Source organism: Crocodylus siamensis, chromosome 5, assembly GCF_052110815.1.
Source record: "Crocodylus siamensis isolate JL-2025a chromosome 5, ASM5211081v1, whole genome shotgun sequence".
Lineage (NCBI taxonomy): Eukaryota > Metazoa > Chordata > Crocodylia > Crocodylidae > Crocodylus > Crocodylus siamensis.
In genome coordinates this window covers 35,834,517-35,856,803 of record NC_143399.1, presented here as the reverse complement: position 1 = coordinate 35,856,803, position 22,287 = coordinate 35,834,517, and the positions used below count along the sequence as shown (strand labels likewise).

The window sequence follows — 22,287 nt, the reverse complement described above, 5'->3', positions numbered from 1 at the left end:
GAGCCCTCCAAACTCCCATTTAAATCAGTGGGCTTTGTAGGTACTTAATATCTCTGAAAAAACAGACAGTATGTGTATGTCCCCTTCTTTGTTTATGCACACATGCATACCACATATCCTATCTACCTAAATACTGGCAACATAATGAGCACAGCAGGTGACAAAAGAGTTGAGCTGCAGATGGACAGTATGACAGGCACTTGTGTGTGTGTGTTGGGAGGAGCCTCCTAGTTACACCAGTACAATCAGGATTCACCTAATACTTACACTAATCAACTCTCAGCCTATTATAAACAGATTTACTTAAGAATACCATTGAATAGAAAAAAATGGGTGAAAAATCTTTCCACCCACCCAAATATCTTAAGAAGACCTCTGGTGGCATTTAAGTAGATAACATTTATACAATGCTAGAAGAATGCTTTACTTTTAAATATTTATTTGACTTCAGTTGTCAAAAGGTATTTGTGGTGTGAAATATGTGGGATTTTGTCTTATTTTTTGTTGATTATGATTATATTGAAATTTGTGATCCTTGTTACCTCTAAAAATTATAAAGCATTTTAGGAGACAAGGGTTTGTTTATACTACCACAGATGGCTAGAATAAATTAATGGACTCACTAAAGAGCAGTTCATTTTAGTTTAAAATGCATTTGGACACTTATCAAAGCTCACATGGTGGCCATTTTATGTGATGTATTATTTTATTTGGGCATAGACTTGTAAAGCAGAAAAGCTATGTCAAAGCAATGGCCAAGGTTTGATTTTTTTTCTATCCTGCCCCCTCCCCAAAAAGAATTCATATTTAGTTTATATTTGGTCTATCCACAACTACCCTATTATGCATATGTACAACAGAGTGCTTTATCCTGCCTTGCTACCTTTTTTTGGAAAATACTGCAAAATCCAGTTGTAAAAAGGAGGATTAACAATGCAGATTTAGTCTGAACTTTACATTCTTCGCTATCAGACATTTTAGATTAGGCACCTATTTCTAAATTTGTGAGGAAATGCACAGAAATATTTGCTTACATGTCTTCAGCTAATGCCATAAATCCAGCAGTAAGGGTAAAACAAAGGCCTTGATTTAAGGAAGACCCCCCAAATACAGAGGCAATGGTTTAGAGCTGTAAAAAGGATCCCTTCTGCCCAGCACCGGTAACAGATCTGGTTTCCAAGACGGGATTGTGAAGATCAGAAGATGCTAAGACAGACCCATATTGTCTATTTATTGACACAATAAATTTAGGTATCTAAATCACAAAAAATGACCCAGAATACTTCCTGCTATAGTGCTCCACCTAAAAGACTTCAGATGCCTAAATTTGTTTGATGCTTACAGAGATTCCCCAGATGGTTAAACTTAGGGTACTGAATATGCAGAGGTACTCTGTCTAAACAGCTAGCTGCATAACTCCTGTCTGAGCTTCACCACAATCTGGATTCAAGGCAGAGAGGTGCCTAAACTCTACCTAGATCCCCAGAAAGGCCTATCTGATGGGTATGTTCAGAACACACCCACCACCACCACCACCAGCATTATGTTCAACATACCCTGCTCTCTCTCCTGCCACTTCACTGCCACTTCTCTTATTACAAAATTGGCTCTTGGTAGCAGTTGATGACAATGGCACTTGGTGGGCAGGGTAGAGGGTGACTACAAGAGGAAGTGAAAGCAGCTTTTGCCAGAGCAGGAAGAGCTGGGGCAGACAGTTTGGGTGGAAAAGGGGGTTGCTGGCTCAGAGTACAAACCACACTAATTATACTTCTAGCAGTGGCCTACCTTTGGATTTCACCTGTTGCTCCTAAATGGTTGCTGACCCCTAGACTAGTGGCTACAGCATTTGGCCAGGCAATGAGAAGGGAGCTGTAGGTCCTCCATAGCCTGAGATTTCAAAACCAAATCTTCTCCTTCCCAGGAGATATCCCTGTGAGTAGGCAGTGAAGGGAAAGGGATGGGTCTGGTCTATAGCTTCAGGATTGCTTCTGATTTTTTTTTTTTAAATTTAGTAATTATCTGTTGTAAAATGAACTAGGGGTCAGAAGCAGTCTAAGCTTCTCCCCTCCTATCTGTATTTCCTAATCACTAGGCTACAGAGCTATGCTCCCTGTTTTTTATCCTCTTTCTGGCCCTATGCTTTCTTGGCTGCAAGTGGCTCAGTGTCAATAGAAGGGATGGATGATACCCCATCCAGCCTATTTGCTGATCTGGAAATAAGTTAGGAGAACGATGAGAGACTTGGGAGTGAATCTCCTCAAGCTGAGGAAGAAGTACAACTCAAGTCTCCTATGTCACGGCTGCATGATCTAACCATGAGGAAATTAGGTAAATTAAGCCCTAGGTCATGAGTGGGTAGAAGTGTATAATGCACAGCCCTGGGCCAGGTGCCTAAGCTCTGGAAGTGGGGAGCTGTGCAGACAGGCACCCTCACTCAGCACTTCCTATTAGCTGAGTCCCTGCTCAGTATATGGCTCTCTGTAGACAATCTGTAGACAATGTGGGAGGTGCTTACTTTCCCACTGACTGCATGGGTACTTACTCCATTTCTTTGAGTCATCTTCCGGTGGCTACGGGCCTAAATTTAAGCATGCTGGGTGTGTTTACACATTCATTAATGCACAGTAGTTACTGCACATTTAATTTAGTACTTGTTTAATGAAGTACTAAGTAAATACACAGTAACTACAGTTACTGCATAGTAGTTCCAGCGCAGTTTTTTAGTAATGTTTACTGCACAGTAGCATATTAGCATGGTTTTTGCCCGGCATGCTACTGCACATTAAGTGTCTCATGTAGATGCACTCGCTGTAATGGAAGTTGGAAACATGTAAGGGGTCTACCTGGATTTTGCTCCCTGATCTGGTAAGAGATCTACCTCACAGAGGGGTTGAAAGGAGGTTGTCAGCTGAAGCAAGTGACACAGAGTGGCTGAACAGATGGAATCTACAGCCATCTTTTGATCCCCAAAAGAATGGGGGTAGTGCCAAAGCTAAGTCACATCTACCCAGATAATGTCAGACATAAGGTAAGACAGTAGGCATACACATCTCTTTGCTGCCCATTTTTTTTGCACACCTTTTGGTAAAATAAATCTTACTTTGTTCTGGAGAACCTGCTTCTGCATTGTTGCATGTTGTTACTGTTCACAGGCTCCCAAGGGACAATGCTTGCAGCTGTCACATCCATTTGCCTGCTAAGCCATGTGACTGGTAATGGGGGGGATTGTAACCTCTACACCCAGTCATAGGGTCATTGGATCGTGTAATTCCATCCTACAGTGGGACTGGCCGGCTATCTGAAAGGGTTGTGCATGCAAGAACGTTAAATCTCAAAGAGCACAGCCTAACCAGGGCCAGCTTCCTCCAGACTTCCCTAACTTAACAGCTCCCTTCAAACTTCTTGAGTGTATCAGCTCTCTGAACAGTGGTACAAAGTGCTTTGAATGTGTGCTAAATCATAAGTCTACAAGCACAAAAAGATTCCCCTAAATAAAGGTGCAGGGGGGTGGGGAGAATGCCTTCCACAGTCAAGTGATATGGTTAAATGCTGGAAGCTGCAAGTGAGAGAGGAACAGGGGGAAAAAAAACCCCTGGTCATACTCAGTTCACTCTCCCTTTCAGCACCCACTTTCTGCTAGTGTGACACAGGCCTGTTTGACGCATAGGGTTTATGTGGGCTTAACACCCATGGAGCAATGGTTAGCCCCCCTGTTATTAGGGGTAGCTACTGGGTATATGTCAATTGATTCTTGGGGACAACTAAAAAGAAAACAGGTATGAGAGTGGAGTCATAGGTTCAAAACAAGTGCCCCAAGGTGGGTCACCAAGCACAGCACACTGGACAGTGACCCCTGTACTAGAATGAATCCGAGGAGCAGTGGCAATGCATATGGAGTGCACGTGCACCCTGCCAGCGTGCTTGTGCACCCCCTGACAGACCACGCTTTCTGCTTAGGCAACAGGTGGGAGGGTGGAGGACAGGCAGGAGTACTGGTGCCCCCCCTGCAAGCACTGGCTGGGGAGTGGGAGCACTGGATGTAGCACCGCGGCAGCTTCAGGAAGCACTGCAATATGCCAAGGACACTCCAGATGTGACTGGACAGGCCTTTTTGTTGCCTTGGAAGAATTGGGGGGTAGTGCTCACCAAGCAGGGAGGTTACTGGAAAGGCAGCAACTAATTGTTTGGGACAACTAAAGATATAACAGGGATGGGAGTGAAGGTCAAAGGTTAATAACCAGTGTGCCAAGGGAACACATTGAGCAGAGCACAACAGACAGTACACACTGGCCCTTGAACGAGTCCAAGGGGCCAATGTATGCTGCTCAGTGATACTCTCCCCCAAGCCAGGATCGGGCCAGGGGCAGGAAATGGTGTGAAACAAGCCTATTTGATATGCCATGATGTCATGGCCCTTGATACATCATGAAATTTATAAGCCCTCTCAGAAGGGAGGCCGCTGGAGACATACTAATTAAGTTTTTGGGACAACGAAAAAGAAAACGGGAATGGGAGTGAGGTCATAGGTTGATAACTAGGGCATTGGAAGTGGACACCGAACAGAGCACACCGGCTGGCGCCCACTGCCCCTGAAGGGGTCGAGAGAGCCTGGGGATGTCGTCCAAGTGAGACTCCATCTGGAGACATGGGCAGAGGAGTGCCAGGAAAGCAGCCGGACACTCGCCTGGATTTCTACTGGCCACAGCCTCTTTCCTGGTCTTATAGATGGCCAGCATGGCCAGAGCCGGGAGGAGGTTGACCAGGAGGCCCTGGGACTCGGTGTGGCGCGGGACGGAAGTGTAACAAAAAAGGGGCCGGGAGAAGTGCAGCCAGAACCTCGGCAGGGAGTCCTGGAGGAGGCGGAAGAGGGGCTGTGCTCCAGGCAGGCTGCGCCAGGGTCTCCCCTCGGCAAAAGTATGGGGTGAAACAACACAGTGGGCAAGATGGACCTATGCGCTGACCCAGTAAGCCGCAGCTCTGATGTTCTGGTCCTGCTGGAAATCAGCAACAGCCCCGGGTGGAACAAGAGACGAGAAGGGGCCTGGCACGCGGCGGCAGGGCTGAGCGCTAAGCACGAAGGCTGCTGCTCCCGTGTCCCGCCCAGGGGCACCCGCCTGCGGAGCGACCGCGGCCGGCCGGCGCGGAGCCACACGCCCGCAGCGGCGGCCGGCGGGGACCCAGAGTTGCCGGGCGGCGGAAGGGGGGGCAGAGCCCTGCACGGCCGGGGACGCGCGGAGCCTCCTCCCCACGTCTGGAAAAAGCAAACGGACGACGAAGCGTTTCCTTCCTCTGGAAACGCCGAGCGGGCCGGTCCCCGCCGGGCAGGGAGGCGCGGCCGGACACGGGGGCGGTCCCGGGGCCTCTCCGCCCTCAGGCCCCGGACGGGAAAGTTGGGCACTTTGCCCCGGCCACCGCCGCGGCAGCCCGGAGCCGGCCGGCACCCGCTCCCGCTCCCTCAGCGGCCCGGCCGTGACAGGCGCGGGCGCGACCGCCCACTGGCGCGTTGTTGCTGTGCCCGCCGCGGCTCTGCCGCCGCCTCTTCCGCTCGGGAGCGCAGGGAGGCGGCCGCCGCGATGGCTTGTGCGCTCAGCCGGGACCCCGCGGACATCGAGGTAGCCGCGGGCCGCGCCGCGCCGCGCCGCGCCGCGCCGGGGAGGGGAGGGCGCAGCGCAGCGCAGCGCAGCGCCGGGAAAGTTTGCCGCGGGCGGCCGGAGCGCCGTGTCCGGCCTGGCGCCGCGCAGCAGCAGCCGCGGGGCGGGGGGAGGCGCTGCGCTGCGGGGCCGGGGCCAGGACGCTCCCTCCTGCCTCGCCGCTTTCCTTCCCCTCGTTTGTATTTCTCTTCTGAAACTTGCCCGAGGCCGGGCCTCGTGCCCCGTGCCCCGCTGCTGCTGCTTCCCCGGCTCCCCTCTCCGCCCAGGCGCCGGGTGACGGCTTCCAGGCCAGCCGCCCTCCACCAGGGTGCAGCGGCAGCAGCGCCAGCACCCTGCACTGCCTTGGGAGGCTTTCGAGGGTGCCGCGGGGCCGGAGCCGGGTTGGGGGTGCAAACATGAACCCAGACGAACCCAGAGGTAGGATTTTTTTTTTAAGTTAAATTTTCCGTATTGCAAGCCAGATTAGCCCAAACAAAGTCCAAGTCTAAGAGTCGGTTCAGCCGGCAAACATACTCCACCCCCGTCTGGGGCTTCAGATGTTTCCAAAACCTTTGCCAGGCGTCCTACTTGCTCCGGGTTCAGATGCCCCCGAGCTTTCCTTGCCCTCTGCCATATGGCCCCAGGGGCAAGCCAGGGAGGAGTCTCTTGTTTCCATAAAGTGGGCTTAAAGCCAAACCTTCCCACTTCAGCAGCTAAATGGGAAGTTTACTATATATTACCTTGGCAGCTACTATCCCTGTGCCAGGAGAGCGGTCTTCCTGGGTTGTGACTAGGAAGACCGCCTCTGTGGTTACGGTGTTTCCTTTGGCAAGGACTATGCTTGGTCGGAGCTGACAAGAGGCCAAGAAGCAACCCAGAGATAAGGATCCACAAGTGGGTGAGACCTGCTGTGGTCCTTTGAGTCTGTTTGCCAGACATGAATTGCTCTATTCTGTTCCAGGAGTTCAAAGAAAAAACAAGGAGTGAAAACTAAGAGCTGGCCATTTCCCACCCCTGCCAGGCATCTAAAAACATTGAGAACCATTGCTCTAGGCAGCTCTTCATTTCTTCTCCCACACACACTCCCAGCAGACCTGGGCTCCTCAGGACCACTGGATGCTTTCCCCAGAAGGTCTTCTGAGCAGCCCCAAGCTACTCCTGGAGCTGTGTGACTTGGGTGGAGAGGTGTAGGCAGTCAGGTCAGGTTCATTTCCAATCACTGTGCTCATAAGTGGACTTGGCTGCCTAAGGGCGATTCTGTTCAGCCATTTGAGGCCCTGAATATCCATGAATGCATATACAAAACACCATCATCTGAACCTTAAAATTGAATCACAAAAAGCAGCCAAGAGGAGGAAGGTGACTTTCCCATCTTTTGTGTTAACAGCATGAATTTTTGTACTAATCCCCCAAAGGATGCCTTGCTTCATTCAAGCACTTAGGTGTGTAAGGCCACTTAATGCAGCTAATAGGTGGAACAGAATCTGGCCCTCAGTCTTCTTTCCCCCATCTCCCTTCTGTAGATTCCAGTTGGCCCATAAATCTCACTGGTTGTCCCATCACTAGAAATGTCACATGTGGTACTGAGCTGTGCTGCAAGATTGGTTCCATTCCATACGTACATCTGCTGGGACATATGGCGCTTTAACAGCTCAGATCTGTGTGCACCTTGCTCTGCTGTGGATCACTGTGGGAACTTTGGAGTGGGTCACAAACCAGCATTACTCTTTTAATCATGCATAGTGAGGCAAGATTTGCTTTTAGTTACAGTGCAGTCCTATTAACCAGGTAACTTTTGAGGCCCCTTTCAGCCCTACAATTCTGTGATTTTGCCTTTAATCATGTTTTAGCTTGGTGCTTAATTTTTTTGGACTTGAGGCATTGACCCTTCTGTAATGCTTGTGAACTGACTGGCACCCAGTTTTAAAAACCATATATTACAGTGCTTGCTTCCTTGCAGAGGGGATGGGCAGTGGGAGTGGGCAGTCAGCCAGGTAGATACCAGTTATGCTAAGCGTGAACTATGGCACCTGGGTGAAAATCCTTGTTTTAGCTGCCTACAGGATCTCGCAATCAGTGATCACATTCGAAGTTGTAAGCTTAAAATTGCGCAAGTTATTTTACAACTTGGCACTGAGCTTTTCACTGTGTTGTATTTTGGGATTTAAAGTATTGGTTGTAGGCTGAATAACTATGAGTCATCAGATGATCACTAATCCTCTAGATCATTGGTTCAGATCTTCTTTCAGGTCAGTAGTGACTGAATGTTACTATCAACCAGCAATTCAGAGGCCTTCCAGGATGACGCTTTGTGGTCAGAGCACTTGCTAGTTTAGATCACAACCACCCGCCTTGTTCTGGCCATATTGGCTTTCAGAAGCTGTGAACATTCAATCAGTATGGGGGATGAGCTGCTGGAGGCAGTCCCTCTAGAACAGGGGTGGGCAAAATATGGCCCACAGAGGGATTTTGCCCAGCCCATGGTGGGCCCCTCATTGCCACCTGGGCCAGGCATGAGGGGGATAGCCCAGGCCGGGAAACGTGTGGCCGGTTCTGCTGGTCTTGGGAATGCAGTGGGGCTTGGGCAGCACGGCAGCCAGACTTCATTTCTTGGCAGCCCTGGTGCTGGCAGCTGGCTGCTTCTGGGTGCTGCTGCTGGGCCCAGTCCTGCTCTCTGGCACTCTGGCTATCTGCCCCACACTCACTGCTGTGGGGAAGGACCCATGCAGGCAGGGCGTGTGGCCAGGCAGCTGCGATGGGGCCGTGGGTTGGGGAGACCCTGGGACACTGCGGTGGTGCCAGGGCGGGGCTGGTGCCAGGGCAGAGCTGCAGTCCGCTGCCTGCACAACTCTGCAATGGGCATCTGTGCAACGGAAGTGTGCAGGGAATGGATCACAGCTTTGCCCTGGGCCCCAGCCCTTTGTTGTCATCACACCAAAATGCCAGATCTCATCCTGGACGTAGCTCCCTCTTCCCCTGCGTGGCTTCCAGCGGGTCTCCATGGAGAGCCCAGCATCAAGGCGCTGTGACAGTGCGGGCCTGGGGCAGAACCCCAGTTTTGCAGGCAGGGATATGCAGGGAGCGCATTGTGGCACTGCCACAGCCCTGTGCTGTTGTGGCCCTGTGATCCTGGGGTCTCCATGGAGAGCAGCTGGGAGCCACATGGGCAGGGCACATGGCTGGGCAGGTGGAGAGCATCTGGGGCCAGGGCATGGATCTTGGGGTAGTGATAGCATGGGGCCGGGGCCAGGGCAGAGCCTTGATCTGTTCCCTGCATGCCCCTGCCCACGAACCTGTGCCTGTCACAGAGGTATATAGGCAGTAGATCATGGCTCTGCTGCGGACCCTGGGCCTGTGCTGTCAATGCCCCATGATCCCCCACCCCATGATCCTGGTCTTGCCCGCCTGTCTGGCTCTTCAACACCGCTCCCTGCCAACTTGAGGCCCCATCCCACATAGGGAGTTTTGGTGAGTTGTTGAAAGGGGGGAGGTGGAGGTGCTGACCCGGCCTGCAACAGCTCAGCCAAACTCCCTAAGTAGTCCATGGTTCCAGATAATTGCCCACCCCCGTCCTGGAACATCATGAAGATGATGAAATTTTTATTACTTGTGGTATGCCTGTTTGTAGTTTGCAGAGTAGCTGGTCCAGATTTTTTCAAAAGCAACAAAGTTTACTTTTATATAAAGAGGAAAAGTTGGATTCAGGAGCTTTAGGGGATACTACTTGTGTTCTTCTAAAGCAACACTTTTCACAATTGGCACTCTGTTTCATTTTTCTGGATATGTTTTATAGAATTTTATGAGCTTCAAAATAACTTGGAAGTTGTTGCAGAAGCGGAGTGTGTTGGGAATTGTCTGACAGTATAGTTTTGTTCGAAAGTGCCTATTCATCAAAATGGAAACTTTTCTTGGGAATGTGTCAGAAACTGGGTCAGAAATTTCTGGACCAAGCACTACAACATGGCTAGAAAGTAGCCCATTTGGTGTGGTGCTCTTCTGCAGTGTAGGCAGAGTACTTGAACCTCTGGTCCTTGATTCACAGCTGTTGGCTGCTCTGTGTGCACTGACTATTTTGAAAAAAAAATCAGAGGGCCTTGGTTTTGTCATAAGATACAATAGGACTTTTTTTTTAAGATTGTGAATAATGTTCCAAGACAGGAAGATCACATGTAAGCTACCAGTCAGAAGTCATACATTTGGTATGAATTGCAACGCTCTCACAGACGCTTCAGACTGCCTTTATAGGTTCTCACAGTTTCACATAAGAGAATCCCTTTCAAGAGTAGGTTTGGTGAAAGAATGAGAGCACCCCCTTGTCCAGTCTGATGCCTACACTATCGCTGCATATAATATTTCCCCCCAAAAAGGGACGATAGAGGAGCTTAAACAACTAAATGAAAAGAATGTTATTAATGATTTAAAGTTAAGTATTAAGAGTTAGGAAATTTTAAAAGTGTGCCCATGGCACCTTAATTCAGTCCCATTGAGAAATCACTTGTCACATACTTTCTTTTTTTAACATACTATTTTTCTTTCCCAAAGGATCACAAAGCGTCCAGCAAAATATCTTGTGACCTTCTTTGTACCTTTTCACACAATAAGAGCTGTTATTCAGATTCAAGGTTATGTTATTAACAACTGCCTTTTTCTGATCTCCAAGCCAATTCCTACAGTTCTCTCTCCTTCAAAAGTTTGCATGGTGTCTGCTTGTTTTCATCTCTCCTGTTGGGATCAGAATCTATATAGGTGAGAGCTACCTGTGCCTTATAAGCATGCTCTCTACTGAACCAGAGATTAGCGTTTAGTCAGCTAATGACACAATTCTAAAACAGTAACAGAAAATATTTGTAATCCCAGAAAAAAGCCCTTCCTTTTGAGTCAAAGTGTGTCTTCTGTCAGAAGATGTGAAGGGAATGTGGGAATTTCACAGGGCTTACTTCCCTACTGGGTAGTTTGTTGCCTAGATGCTAAGTAGAAGTCAGACTTTGATGGACTGGCAATTCCTAGTTGGGGAAAAAGGTGAATACCTAGAATGCTGTCACAGCTGTTTCCTAATATCAATACTGATGACTGACCTCTGGGAATGAAATGATAGACTTGAAGGGCTAAAACTTCGATGATTTCGACATGCTCTGAAGTGGCTACGTGGGAATTAACTGCTACAGTAAAATTCTGGTATTTGCATATGTAATACAATGAACAGTAATAACACTGAGACTAACTCTTTCCAACTTTCTTTTTGGTTAGCTTCTGGAGGCATAGGTGGCTATTATGTTTTACATACACTTTTCCTTTTTTAATTTAATATAAATGTAGCTTGTCCACTGGCTTCAGCTATTTTACTGTTCACAAGGCTAACCGTTATTACAGTTCTAATCTGTATTCGTAATGTGTTGTGTGTTTATGTTCTGATATCTGGTTCAGTTCAATATGTGAAGGATTTATTAGTTTCAAGCTACTTTTGAAAGATATGCCAGACTATGGCAACTTTTTGGCATTTTCCCTCTAGTCAGAGAGATCTTGCCTTCTCTGTGGTGACACATTTAATTAAGTCTTTGATCCAAGCTGACCCGGTAGGGAGCTTTGTCATCCATACTAATGCAGTGCATTTTGGCCGGCAGTACAGCATGTGTGTAGTACACTCACAAAGTGTAATTTGCTAAGGGTTGGATTGTGCCTATTAGGCACTGGCCTGTAGTAAGGGCATTGTGGAGGTTCCCAGAGCTCCCTGGCACACAGCAGGCATGAGGTTGCTGTTATTGTGCTCTTACAGCATCTCAGCATATGCTGCTCTTTGAAGGCTGCTGTGGAGGTGGAATGGGGTCATGGCCTGGTTGAGCTGCCTTGCTCAGGGAGCAGTCAGTGCACTTGGAACTCAAGGCTACAAGTGCAGCTATTCCCAGTGCAGAGAAAGGAGGGGGAGCTTGTGCAATGCTTTTCCTGCTGATCGGATCCACCCATTATTTTTGTCCAGTTCAGTCTAAGTAAGCTTAATTTCGCAACCTGCAGTATGCTTGCAATAGAGCAGCAGAACGTGGATAGTTGTGCTCTTTGTTGCGTAGTGCAGTGTGCTTACTGTATGTTGCACAATGAGGTTGCCCCATGCTTCCACACCACAAAATGACTGAAACAGTGAAGGATGGGATATGTTAGAGAGGGGGGATGGCTTGAAGGCAGTGCCCTATATGGGGAAGGGAGATAGTGTAGTATGATGCATAAGAAAAGTTTTTAAAGATGGAGGCCTTTTGGGCTGAATAGTCTTTCTTTGCTTCTAAAAATTTGGATAAGAGTTATGCAAATTGACTCAACTAACCTATTTTGATTCAGAATATTTTTTAGTTGCAAAAACTTCTACAGTTGCAGTTTCTATTTGTCTGAAGCCCTATAGTGAAACACAGCTTTGATTTGTAGTGGTATTTTTTCACTTGTGGTTTTGAATCCTTTTGCGTTCTAAGCAGTTAGTAGTCAGGGAGCATTCTCTGTCCCAAATAAATAAATAATCGTGTATCTAGGGTCATATGAAGAAAGATCAGTGAGAAAAGGAAACTTCCTTTTTACCAAGATTTGCTTGATGGACTTCTCTTTAGATGTATTTGTTTTTAGTAGTTTTAATGAAGTAAACTCTTAGCTGAATGGTACAATAATTATAATGTGAATAATAAAATCTCAGGCAAGATAACAGTCCACATGTGTCATTTCTATCTTGGAAGAGGCTCTTTAAAAACTTATCCAACAGCTAATTTACTTTACTCCTGCATAACAGGCTTGTTTTGTTTTATCTTAAAATAAAAAACAAACAATTGCTATATTGCAGAAATAACTTAGTTTGGTCAAAATAAATTTATATATTCTTCTCAAAGTCAACCATGAACCCTGTGGAAATGTCTATATTTAAAGTTAAATGTGTACATAAGTGTTTGCAGGATCATTTCCAAGAAACATGACTGAATTACCATTTTGGCTTTCTTATACCAGGCTGAGACCTAGACAGAGGAGTAGGATTGGAGAGAGCTGTTCATTTGAGGCATATATACTCCTCTTTTCTCATGTTGTATGTGCGTTTCCCATTGATGTCAAAAGAGTTATTTCCATCACTTCAAATAGACATTATTGCTAACCCCAAGCATTACAAGTGTAATCAGGGCCCCCAAAACCATCAGACTAAAGTTAAACAGGCATTTTTTTTCCTTCTGGTTTTTGAGTCTTTATGGTGCATGTGAGTTAACTTTTCAAGAGCTTTTCTGCAACAAGTGAGGGCTAGAAGAACTGGTTTGAGAGAGAGTGAAAGAGCTGAATTCCCATCATATTCATAGATTTCATAGACATTAGGGCTGGAAGGGACCTCTGAAGATCATCGAGTCCAGCCCCCCGTCCGAGGGGCAAGAAGTCAGCTGGGGTCACAGGATCCCAGCAAGATAATCATCCAGTTTGCTCTTGAAGGTGTTCAGTGTAGGTGCTTGAACCACCTCTGATGGCAGGCTGTTCCAGAACTTGGGGGCTCGGACAGTAAAGAAATTCTTCCTTATGTCCAGCCTGAAGTGGTCTTGCAGTAGTTTATGACTGTTTGATTCCCATCTAACCACATGCTTGGAGTTCCAGGAAAAATGCAGATTATCATGACAGCAATACTGAATATCATGGGCATTGGAGACACTGAGCTTGGCGGTGCACCCCCTGCAAAAAGGCACCACACTGCCGGGGGTGCCTGCAGGCAGTTGCTGCTTGCCACCCCCCACCTCCTGCTGCTGACACCACTGGCGATGGTGGTGGGTGGTCGCTAACCACAGGTTGGTGCTTGCCACCTCCCCTTCCCCCACCGCCAACAGCATCATGGCTGCCTGCGGGAACTTGCTGCTTGTAGCTGCCATGCTCCCGCTGCTGAGAGCGCCCCCACTGCCTGTGGGAGCTCACCATACCCCCTCAGCCTCCGGGGGCACGTGGCGTTCGTGATCATGGAAAAACTACTTAAAATATGGTTGCTTCTTTATTGTCTAAGTAGGTTCCCTGACATCACCATTTACAGTATAAATAAGCCCTTTATATTCTTTTTTGCTTGGTTTGTTTTTTTAAATCAGGGGTTTTCCACTTTTTTGGAGCAGTGTACCTGCGGCAGCCAGACGCGGAGCAGTGTACCCACTGTGGTCAGATGCAGAGCCGGTGGGGAGGGCGGCGTGTGGTCGAACTCAGAGCTGTGGCAACCGCCACATGCGAGCTTCTCCCTGGTGTGTAGTGGTACTCCATTCCCACCTGCCCTTCTCAAGTACCCCTGGAGGTATGCATACCCCTGGTTGACACCCCCTGTCTTAAACTGATACCTAACTATGCAGTCATAAAAATATTGAGTTTTATTTATGAAAATACCTTTATACAGATGATAAGGAGCCATATAATGGACAACAACCTGCTTTGTATTGAATGACTGCAAAAGAAAGAGTGGAGGAATGTGGTTTGAAGGAGCACACTGGCTCTGGATTTAGGATCCACTGATCGCAACTGTTCCATTTGATAATAAGCAATTTTATTGATATACAGTAATAACAGAAAAGAAACAATACAAACAATCAAGCAATTCGATGTATTTACCAAATCCTAGGGTTGTCATCTGAGTGAAAATACATCTGGCCACTCTGAGGCTCTGTCTAAGGTGTCAGATGTCACCAGCCTGCAGGTGGGATGCAAAGGCCTACACCCCCACTCCAGTGGAGTGGATGAGATGGGCTGGTGGTGTGTCCTCTGTCCATAGTGGCCTCAGGGACCCTTCCCGGGGGACAGGGATGAGAGATGGAAAGGAATGGGGGGGATCCTGTTTGTTACTCTCTAGTCTTTGCTTTTGTATTCTTCTTAACTCCTGATGACTCCTCATCTGTGGCTATTGCTGATTGGTCTCTCAGTACTGTTGTTACAGTTCATGTAGCTTATCACATGCACACATACTAATTTGGTTTTTCTGGGCCTTCTCCTAATTTGGTCTGTTCCCCTAAAACTGGAACTCAGGCCCCCCTCCTGTGGGGCCTTGTTAGTTGGTGCCACTTTATAGATTCATAGATGCTAGGGTCAGAAGGGACCTCAACAGATCATAGAGTCCAACCCCCTGCATAGGCAGGAAAGAGTGCTGGGGTCAGATGACCCCAGCCAAATGCCTATCCAGCCTTCTCTTAAAGACCCCCAAGGTAGGGAAGAGCTCCACCTCCCCTGGAAGCCCATTCCAGGTTTTTGCCACCCTCACTGTGAAGAAGTTTTTCCTGATGTCTAGCCTAAATCTGCTCTCTGTCAGTTTGTGGCCATTGCTCCTTGTTACCCCAAGAGGTGCCCTGGTAAACAGAGCATCTCCGATCCCTTGTTGCATCCCTCTAATGAATTGGTAGGTGGCTACAAGATCACTTCTCAGCCTTCTCTTGCTGAGGCTGAAGAGGTCCAGGTCCCTCAGTCTGTTCTCATAGGGCTTGATCTGTAAGCCCCTGACCATATGAGTAGCTCTCCTCTGGACCTTCTTGAGTTTATTAACATCCTTCTTGAAGTACGACGCTCAAAACTGCATGCAGTACTCCAGCTGTGGTCTGACCAATGCTGCATAGAGGGGAAGTATCACCTCCTTGGAACTGTTTGTCATGCATCTGCTGATGCAAGATAAAGTGCAGTTAGCTTTGCTGATGATTTCATCACGCTGATGACTCATGTTCATCTTGAATCCACTATGACTCCGAGATCCCTTTCTGCTTCTGTGCTTCTGAGGGAGTGCTGGATATTTTTGCGCCTTAGGTGCAGCACTCTGCACTTGTCCTTGTTGTATTGCATCCTATCGTGTACTGCCAACTTTTCTAACCTGTCCAGGTCTGCCTGCAATCATTCCCTACCCTCCAGAGTGTGCACTTCATTCCACAATTTAGTATCATCTGCAAACTTGGACAGAGTACACTTCACACCCACATCCAAGTCACTGATGAACATATTGAATAGTACAGGTCCAAGGACCGAACCCTATGGGACCTCACTACCAGCATCCTTCCAGGTCGATACCGATCCATCTACTACCACTCTCTGGATGCAACTGCTAAGCCAATTTGCTACCCACCGGACCGTGTAAACATCTATGTCACAGCCTTTTAATTTATTTATGAGAATGGGATGAGATACCGTATGAAAAGCCTTGCTAAAGTCCAGCAAAATGACATCTACCTCTACTCCTGCATCTGAGCATTTTGTGACCCGGTCATAAAACAGAACCAGATTGGTCAGGCATAACCTACCTGCTACAAATCCATGCTGCTTTCCCTGCTGCATTATTTTTCCCTCTGGACTTCCACAAATATGATCCTTCATAATCTTTTCCAAGACCTTTCCAAGGATGGAGGTGAGACTGACTGGCCTATAATTACTTGGATCCTCCTTCCTCCCCTTCTTGAAAATAAGGACCACATTGGCCCTTTTCCAGTTCTCTGGGACCTGACCCAAGTGCCACGAGTGCTCAAACAGTCGTGCCAGTGGTTCTGCTATGACATCGGCTAATTCCTTCAGTACTCTCGGATGCAACTCATCCGGACCTTGGTGTCGACAGTTGGTAGGCTGGTGTCCCTCTGCCTGTCTAAGAACCCATTAGGAGACTTATCTTGAGCCCTATTCAGGAATACTGAGACAAAAAACTCATTGAATAGCTTAGCCTTGTCCCCCCTGTCTGTCACTAATTGCTCCTTCTTGTTCAGTAGGGATCCTATGCTGCCCTGTGCCTTCCTTTTGCTCCCTACGTACCTAAAAAAAAATACTTTTTGTTGTCTTTAATTTGTGTTGCCAGCCTCAGCTATCTCATGCTATGGAACGGTACATATCCCCAGTTCCCAGACTGTGTTTTCCAGATTATGTTGGCCTTGTTGTGTTAGACAGCCTGTCTGCTTCCATACCATTTCTAAACCAATACATGCCAAGTACACACTTGGGACAAAACATATATGTGGTAAAGCAGGGCTGTCCAAGCAGTGCTGCACGGGTTGCATGCTGCCTGTGAGGGGTTAATTTGCTCCTGCCCAGCTGCCAATCCCCCCCCCCCCAATTTTAAGCGCGCTCTCCCTCCTCCAGCTTTTCTTGCCTACAAGTGCTCCTGCTGCAGGAGGTGGGGCAGTGTGGTGATGTGCACAGGAAGCAGAGGGTATGCCTGGGGGTGTGCAGTGCATCAGTGTGGGGGGAATGCCCGTGTCCGTACATGGTGTAGTGGCTGGGGTGGACACCTCTGTGGGCATGCAATGCCATGGTAAATGGTAGGAATATGTGGATGCACATTGCTTCCACTGCAGTGAGGAAGGTCATATGAGTGCACACAGCAGTGCGGGTACAGCATGTAGGGGGGAATGTCTCCCCGGTGTGTGGCCTGGGGGGCCCTTGGCTTACTCTTGTGCAGTCCATATGTGGAGAGCCCCCGCTGGTGTGGCCTGTGGAGCGTTCTCCTAGCTACTTAGAAGTTGGATAGCCCTGTAGTAAAGCATAAAAAGAGAGATGTGGCATCCTCATGGCATGTGCTCTGCTTGGATCCATGAGTGCCCCACTCTCTCTAGTCTCCTGCAGGCTAATTTTCTCTGCATGCTGTAATGTGCAGTATGCCCTAGCCAGAGGCCTCCTTTTCAAAGAGCATTTTTTATCTGCCCACCTGTACCATCTTGCCCTGTGTCAGCGAGATGGCTCAGGGAACATAAACATAGTTGGCACTCTTCTGCTTCTAATGAACCTCTTCTTAAAATGTTGAGGGAAGCTGCGCTGAATTAATGATGACTGCAGACAAGCTGGATTAAATGTGTCCTGTTTGTTCTGGCTACACTAACCCTTTGACAGCACAGAGTTCAAATCAAAAGCTGCTTTCTCTCCCTTCCCGGTTGCCTAGCAACCTCCTTCCTCTTATTAACATATGATTGCTATTCCTTTTTATTATATTAGTACAATGCTACATGCTCTGCTCCCAACCCGGCACCACATCCTACAAAAAGGGTAGAATTTGGCCCTTTATATGAGGCTTATGGGAGTATGTTGGTTGGCAGAAAAATCAAACATTTGGGATTGTGAAATCTTTGGCCGTAAATGATTTGTCAGAAACTCAGCAGGTGGTATTTGTGTGGACATACTATGCAAAGCCCTTTCATTTTTAAGTTGAGATCATTTGTAAACTTGGGGCAGAAATCCCTCTAGATTGGCAAACATTCTCCTGTCATTGCTCTTGCACAACTTCCATTTACAAAATATCATTGGAGATTTCCTGTGCAAATTTGGGTGCGGATTCCTTGCATCCCTTTTGTCCATACCAAGCATGGTTCTGTGATTCAGCTGAAAATTACGACAGTGACTGGGGAGGAGAGAGAGGGAGAAAGTGGGAAAGTGGAGTAACCAAAGATAATCTTGTTTCTTTTGGTAATCTCAGTGAAAACTAGGCAAAATGGCTAATTTTCCGTCGGAAAAATGACATTTAAATCAGGGTAGCAATTTTAAGACTTTCTCCCCATCTCTCTTTCTGGTCATTTTTTCATAATTAAACAGTGCCTACATATTTTTAGTTTTTTTTCCAAAATATACAGAATCTGAACAGGCCATTCTCTCCAGAGAGAAACAAAGGTAATTCTAGATAAGCAATGTGGGGTTAAAAAATACCAAAGCAAGCTTAACTTGGGGAATACCTACACTGTGTTGCTGGTAATGATTTAACTCTGTTGGCAATACTATGGAACCTGAGCCCCGATTCTGTATAGAACTGTCTGGCAGAGCAAGGCATTTTTCTGCCACCAGAGGTACACCAGGTCTCTACAACTGTGTCCACAGCGGGGGATTTGTTTCATGCATGTAATCAGCAGCTGTGTGTTGATAGAACTTGGTAATATGGAGTGTTTTTTTAAAAACAGGTTAACTTGTTTCAATAACGTGTTTAAAACAATGCAAATTTTGACAAGCCAAATTGTATCTTAAGGTTTTAGGTGGCTGAGGTGGAAACAAACAATGTCAGCAAATATTTAGAATAAGAGGTGGTAATTTCTAAGTGTGCACAAGCTGCATGCTTATGCTGAACTAGACTAGAGTTTGGCCTCACTCTCAAACCCTGTAAAACTCAAATATGACAGTGTGCTGTAGCTTGTATCATCTCATCTAAGACATGGTAAAGGTTGAAAAAAAAATCAAATGGCCACAACTCATCAGCTGCTAACATGGGTACTTTGTGTCAGTCTTTCATCAGTCCCATGGGACACCTATGCCTGCTACAGGACAGGAAGGTCTAAGTGAGGGAGATCCCCTGCCCTCCATCAATGCTCACCTCGTGAAGGAACACCTTGAGAAGCTGGATACCTTCAAGTCAGCCAGCCATGACAGTCTACACCCCAGGGTACTCAAGGAGCTGGCGAGCATCATAGCCCAGCCTCTGGCACAGATCTTTGAGACTTCCTGGCACTCTGGTGAAGTGCCTGAAGACTGGAAGAAGGGCAATGTTGTACCTATCTTCAAGAAAGGGAGGAAAGTGGATCTGGCTAACTATAGGCCCATCAGCCTGACTTCTGTCATGGGGAAGATCTTAGAAAAGTTTATTAAAGAGGCCATCCTTAATGGACTGACCGATGCCAAAATCCTGAGGGATAGCCAGCACTGGTTTGTTGCGGGTAGGTCTTGCTCGACCGATCTCATTTCCTTCTACAACCAGGTGACCTATCATCTGGACAAGGGAGAAGAGATTGATGTCATATATCTTGACTTCAAAAAAGCCTTTGATCTGGTATCCCATGATCACCTCTTGGCCAAACTGCCCAGTTGTGGCCTTGGGTCCACCACGATCCGCTGGCTGGGGATTTGGCCCCGGGGTTGGACCCAGAGGGTGGTAATTGATGGAAGTCAATCATCATTGTGTCTTGTGACCAGTGGGGTCCCTCAAGGCTCTGTCCTTGGACCCATACTGTTCAACATCTTCATTAATTATGTGGACATTGGAGACAGAAGTGGACTGTCCAAGTTCACTGATGACACCAAACTCTGGGGCAAAGCATCCACACCAGAAGATAGGCGGGTGATCCAGGCTGACCTGGATAGGTTCAACAAATGGGTGGACGAGAACCTGATGGTGTTTAACACTGAAAAATGCAAGGTTGTCCACCTTGGGAGGAAAAACCTGCAGCATCCTTACAGGCTTGGCAGTGCTACGCTAGCTAGCACTATGGAAGAAAGAGACTTGGGGGTCATCATTGACCACAAGATGAACATGAGCCTGCAATGCGGTGCTGCGGCTAGTAAAGCGAGCAAAACGCTGGCTTGCATCCATAGATGTTTCTCAAGGAAATCCTGGGTCGTCATTCTCCCCTTGTACTCAGCCTTGGTGAGGGCGGAGCTGGAGTACTGCATCCAGTTTTGGGCTCCGCAATTCAAAAACAATGTGGGGAAGCTTGAGAGAGTGCAGAGAAGAGCCATGCGCATGATCAGAGGTCAGGAAAACAGACCTTACGATGACAGACTGAGAGCCATGGGGCTCTTTAGCCTGGAAAAGCGCAGGTTCGGGGTGATCTGGTGGCCACCTATAAGTTTATCAGGGTGACCACCAGGATCTGGGGGAACGTTTGTTCACCAGAGCGCCCCAAGGGATGATGAGGTCGAATGGTCACAAACTTCTGCAAGACTGTTTCAGGCTGGACATAAGGAAGAATTTCTTTACTGTCCGAGCCCCCAAGGTCTGGAACAGTCTGCCAGCGGAGGTGGTTCAAGCACCTACATTGAACACCTTCAGGAGCAAATTGGATGCTTATCTTGCTGGGATCCTATGACCCCAATTGACTTCCTGCCCTTTGGGCGGGGGGCTGGACTTGATGATCTCGTGAGGTCCCTTCCAGCCCTAATGTCTATGAAATCTATGAAATGACCACTTTGCAGTGTAGACCTATGAACTAACACCAGAGGAGTAGTTTAAGTGTAGATTGTTTCAGTTAACGCTATGTCAGTGTGTCATCTAGATCAATTTACGGTGGCATCAGAATTGCCAATCTAGATGTATTCCTAAAGGCCACTTTCTTTTTTTGCATGCTGGAAAGATTCAAAAGGCTTTTCTAAGTCTCCTCTATAAAGCCATTCTTTTAAGGTTACAAATAGATGGTTCAGAGCTCGGTGCAGAATTTCGGGCATTCCCCTTCTTTGCTAGTAAAGCAACTGATCTCCTGTGACAACAAAATAATTTAATTCTTATAAGATCAGAGGATATAGACTGTAATGGATCCAGGAAGAGGGCAAAAAGGGCTGTGGACCCTTCACTTTGGCTACGGCGCACATGCACAGCGAGCTATGAGCTCAATGCCTGGTCAGCATGAGCTCCTGCCACAGGTCTACATTAGCAGTGAGCTTAGAGCTTACCAACTGATCGCAGTGGCTTCTGACTAGAGTCCCTTTTTTGTGAGGCTGGAGCCCAGGGGCTGAATGCTGTTGTTGGTCTCTCTTCCTCTTCCTTCCCCTGTCCTGCTGAAGTCAGCAGCAGGGAAAAGGAGGGACAAGTGTGTGTGGTGCTGTACTCCTCCCTTGGGCTCTGGAGCTGTGCAAAAGTAGAGGCTCTGGGCAGACCCCCCCTGAGAGCTCATGTGTAGCACAGACAAAGGTGGGGTGCAGCTGTGCTGTGCCCCCCTCTCTGGATGTAGCTCTTCTGTATACCAAACTGGTAAGAGTGTTTGTAGTGGATCTTGGGGTGGAATATTATGCAGGTTTCACTCCTGTTTATGCTGTAGGCCAAGACCGTGATAGACCGTGATACTATGGGAAGTGTTATGGCTGGGTATTGACATTCAGAAAGCCCAAGGCAGAATCGATCTAAGTTGTGCAGTTTTCCGTAAGTGGTGTAGTTCAGATCAGCGGTGAACAGAACGCACATTCACCCTTTGAGGGGGTGGCAAATCTTAGCCTGGGTTCTGCTATTTTTAAACCAGCCTGTGTGCTCCAAACTTCTGTTCTGTTATGGGTATAGACCAGTTTCGGATCTCTTATACCAGTAAAAGTGTAATGTCTGTACCTGGTCTATGAGGCCATGGAGTTTGGTTATACAGATCTTGGTAGCATGAGGCAGCCCATTACACCATCGTGTGTAAAATACAAACATCATACATGAATTTCAGGCTATCGCCTCTGCAATCCTGACCAGGTTGGTGGTGGTAAGAAAGGTTTCTGAGCTTTTGATGTACAGCAATGCACAGAAACGTCGTAGAGACTGGTTCTCTTGAAGCCCAATTTCTTATGCCTAGGAATATAAAATAAACCACCCACTAGCTAACTGGGTGAGATGATTCCTTAACTGTCTGCTATCAGGATTCTTGGATCTTCTGCTACAGGCCACTGTCAGCAAGAAAATGCCAGACAAACTGATCTGAGCAAGCCTAGAAGTTACAATATTTCTTGTGAAGATTTAACCTTTCTGAAATCCTGCTAAACTATTCATTATAATTCTTTAAAAAATTGCCTTGGGAATATAAAGATACAGTTTCTAAAATATTCCTTTTCTAATATAAAGATTTTAGTATGTGAGGGTGGGTGGTTTGTGAATTTCAAATATCTTATTTCCTTGAATCCAAGACAAGTTTCTGTGGGGGGAGGGGAGCATCTTCATTTTGTGTATGAAGCAAAGGGGGGCAAGAGGACAGGCACCTGTTGCAGTTCCCCATCTGGCCCCAACCTGTGG

The 22,287-nt window shown here is 47.4% G+C and overlaps 1 protein-coding gene across 3 annotated transcripts in view; it reads left to right on the top strand.

Annotated features, from left to right (window-relative positions):
* Nucleotides 1-4,847: 4,847 nt before the first annotated feature.
* DPYD (dihydropyrimidine dehydrogenase) overlaps nt 4,848-22,287 on the top strand; it is a 685,692-nt gene continuing 668,252 nt past the window's right edge. The window contains exon 1 of one of the 3 annotated variants that reach the window (XM_090050053.1): nt 4,848-4,964. In XM_090050053.1, the coding sequence (XP_089906179.1) occupies nt 4,944-4,964 (21 nt within the window). In that variant the 5' untranslated portion in view covers nt 4,848-4,943. Of the gene's footprint in view, nt 4,965-5,008; nt 5,613-5,791; nt 6,069-22,287 lie in introns of those variants that run through there. The other 2 variants (XM_090050052.1, XM_090050055.1) reach the window with 2 other exon arrangements.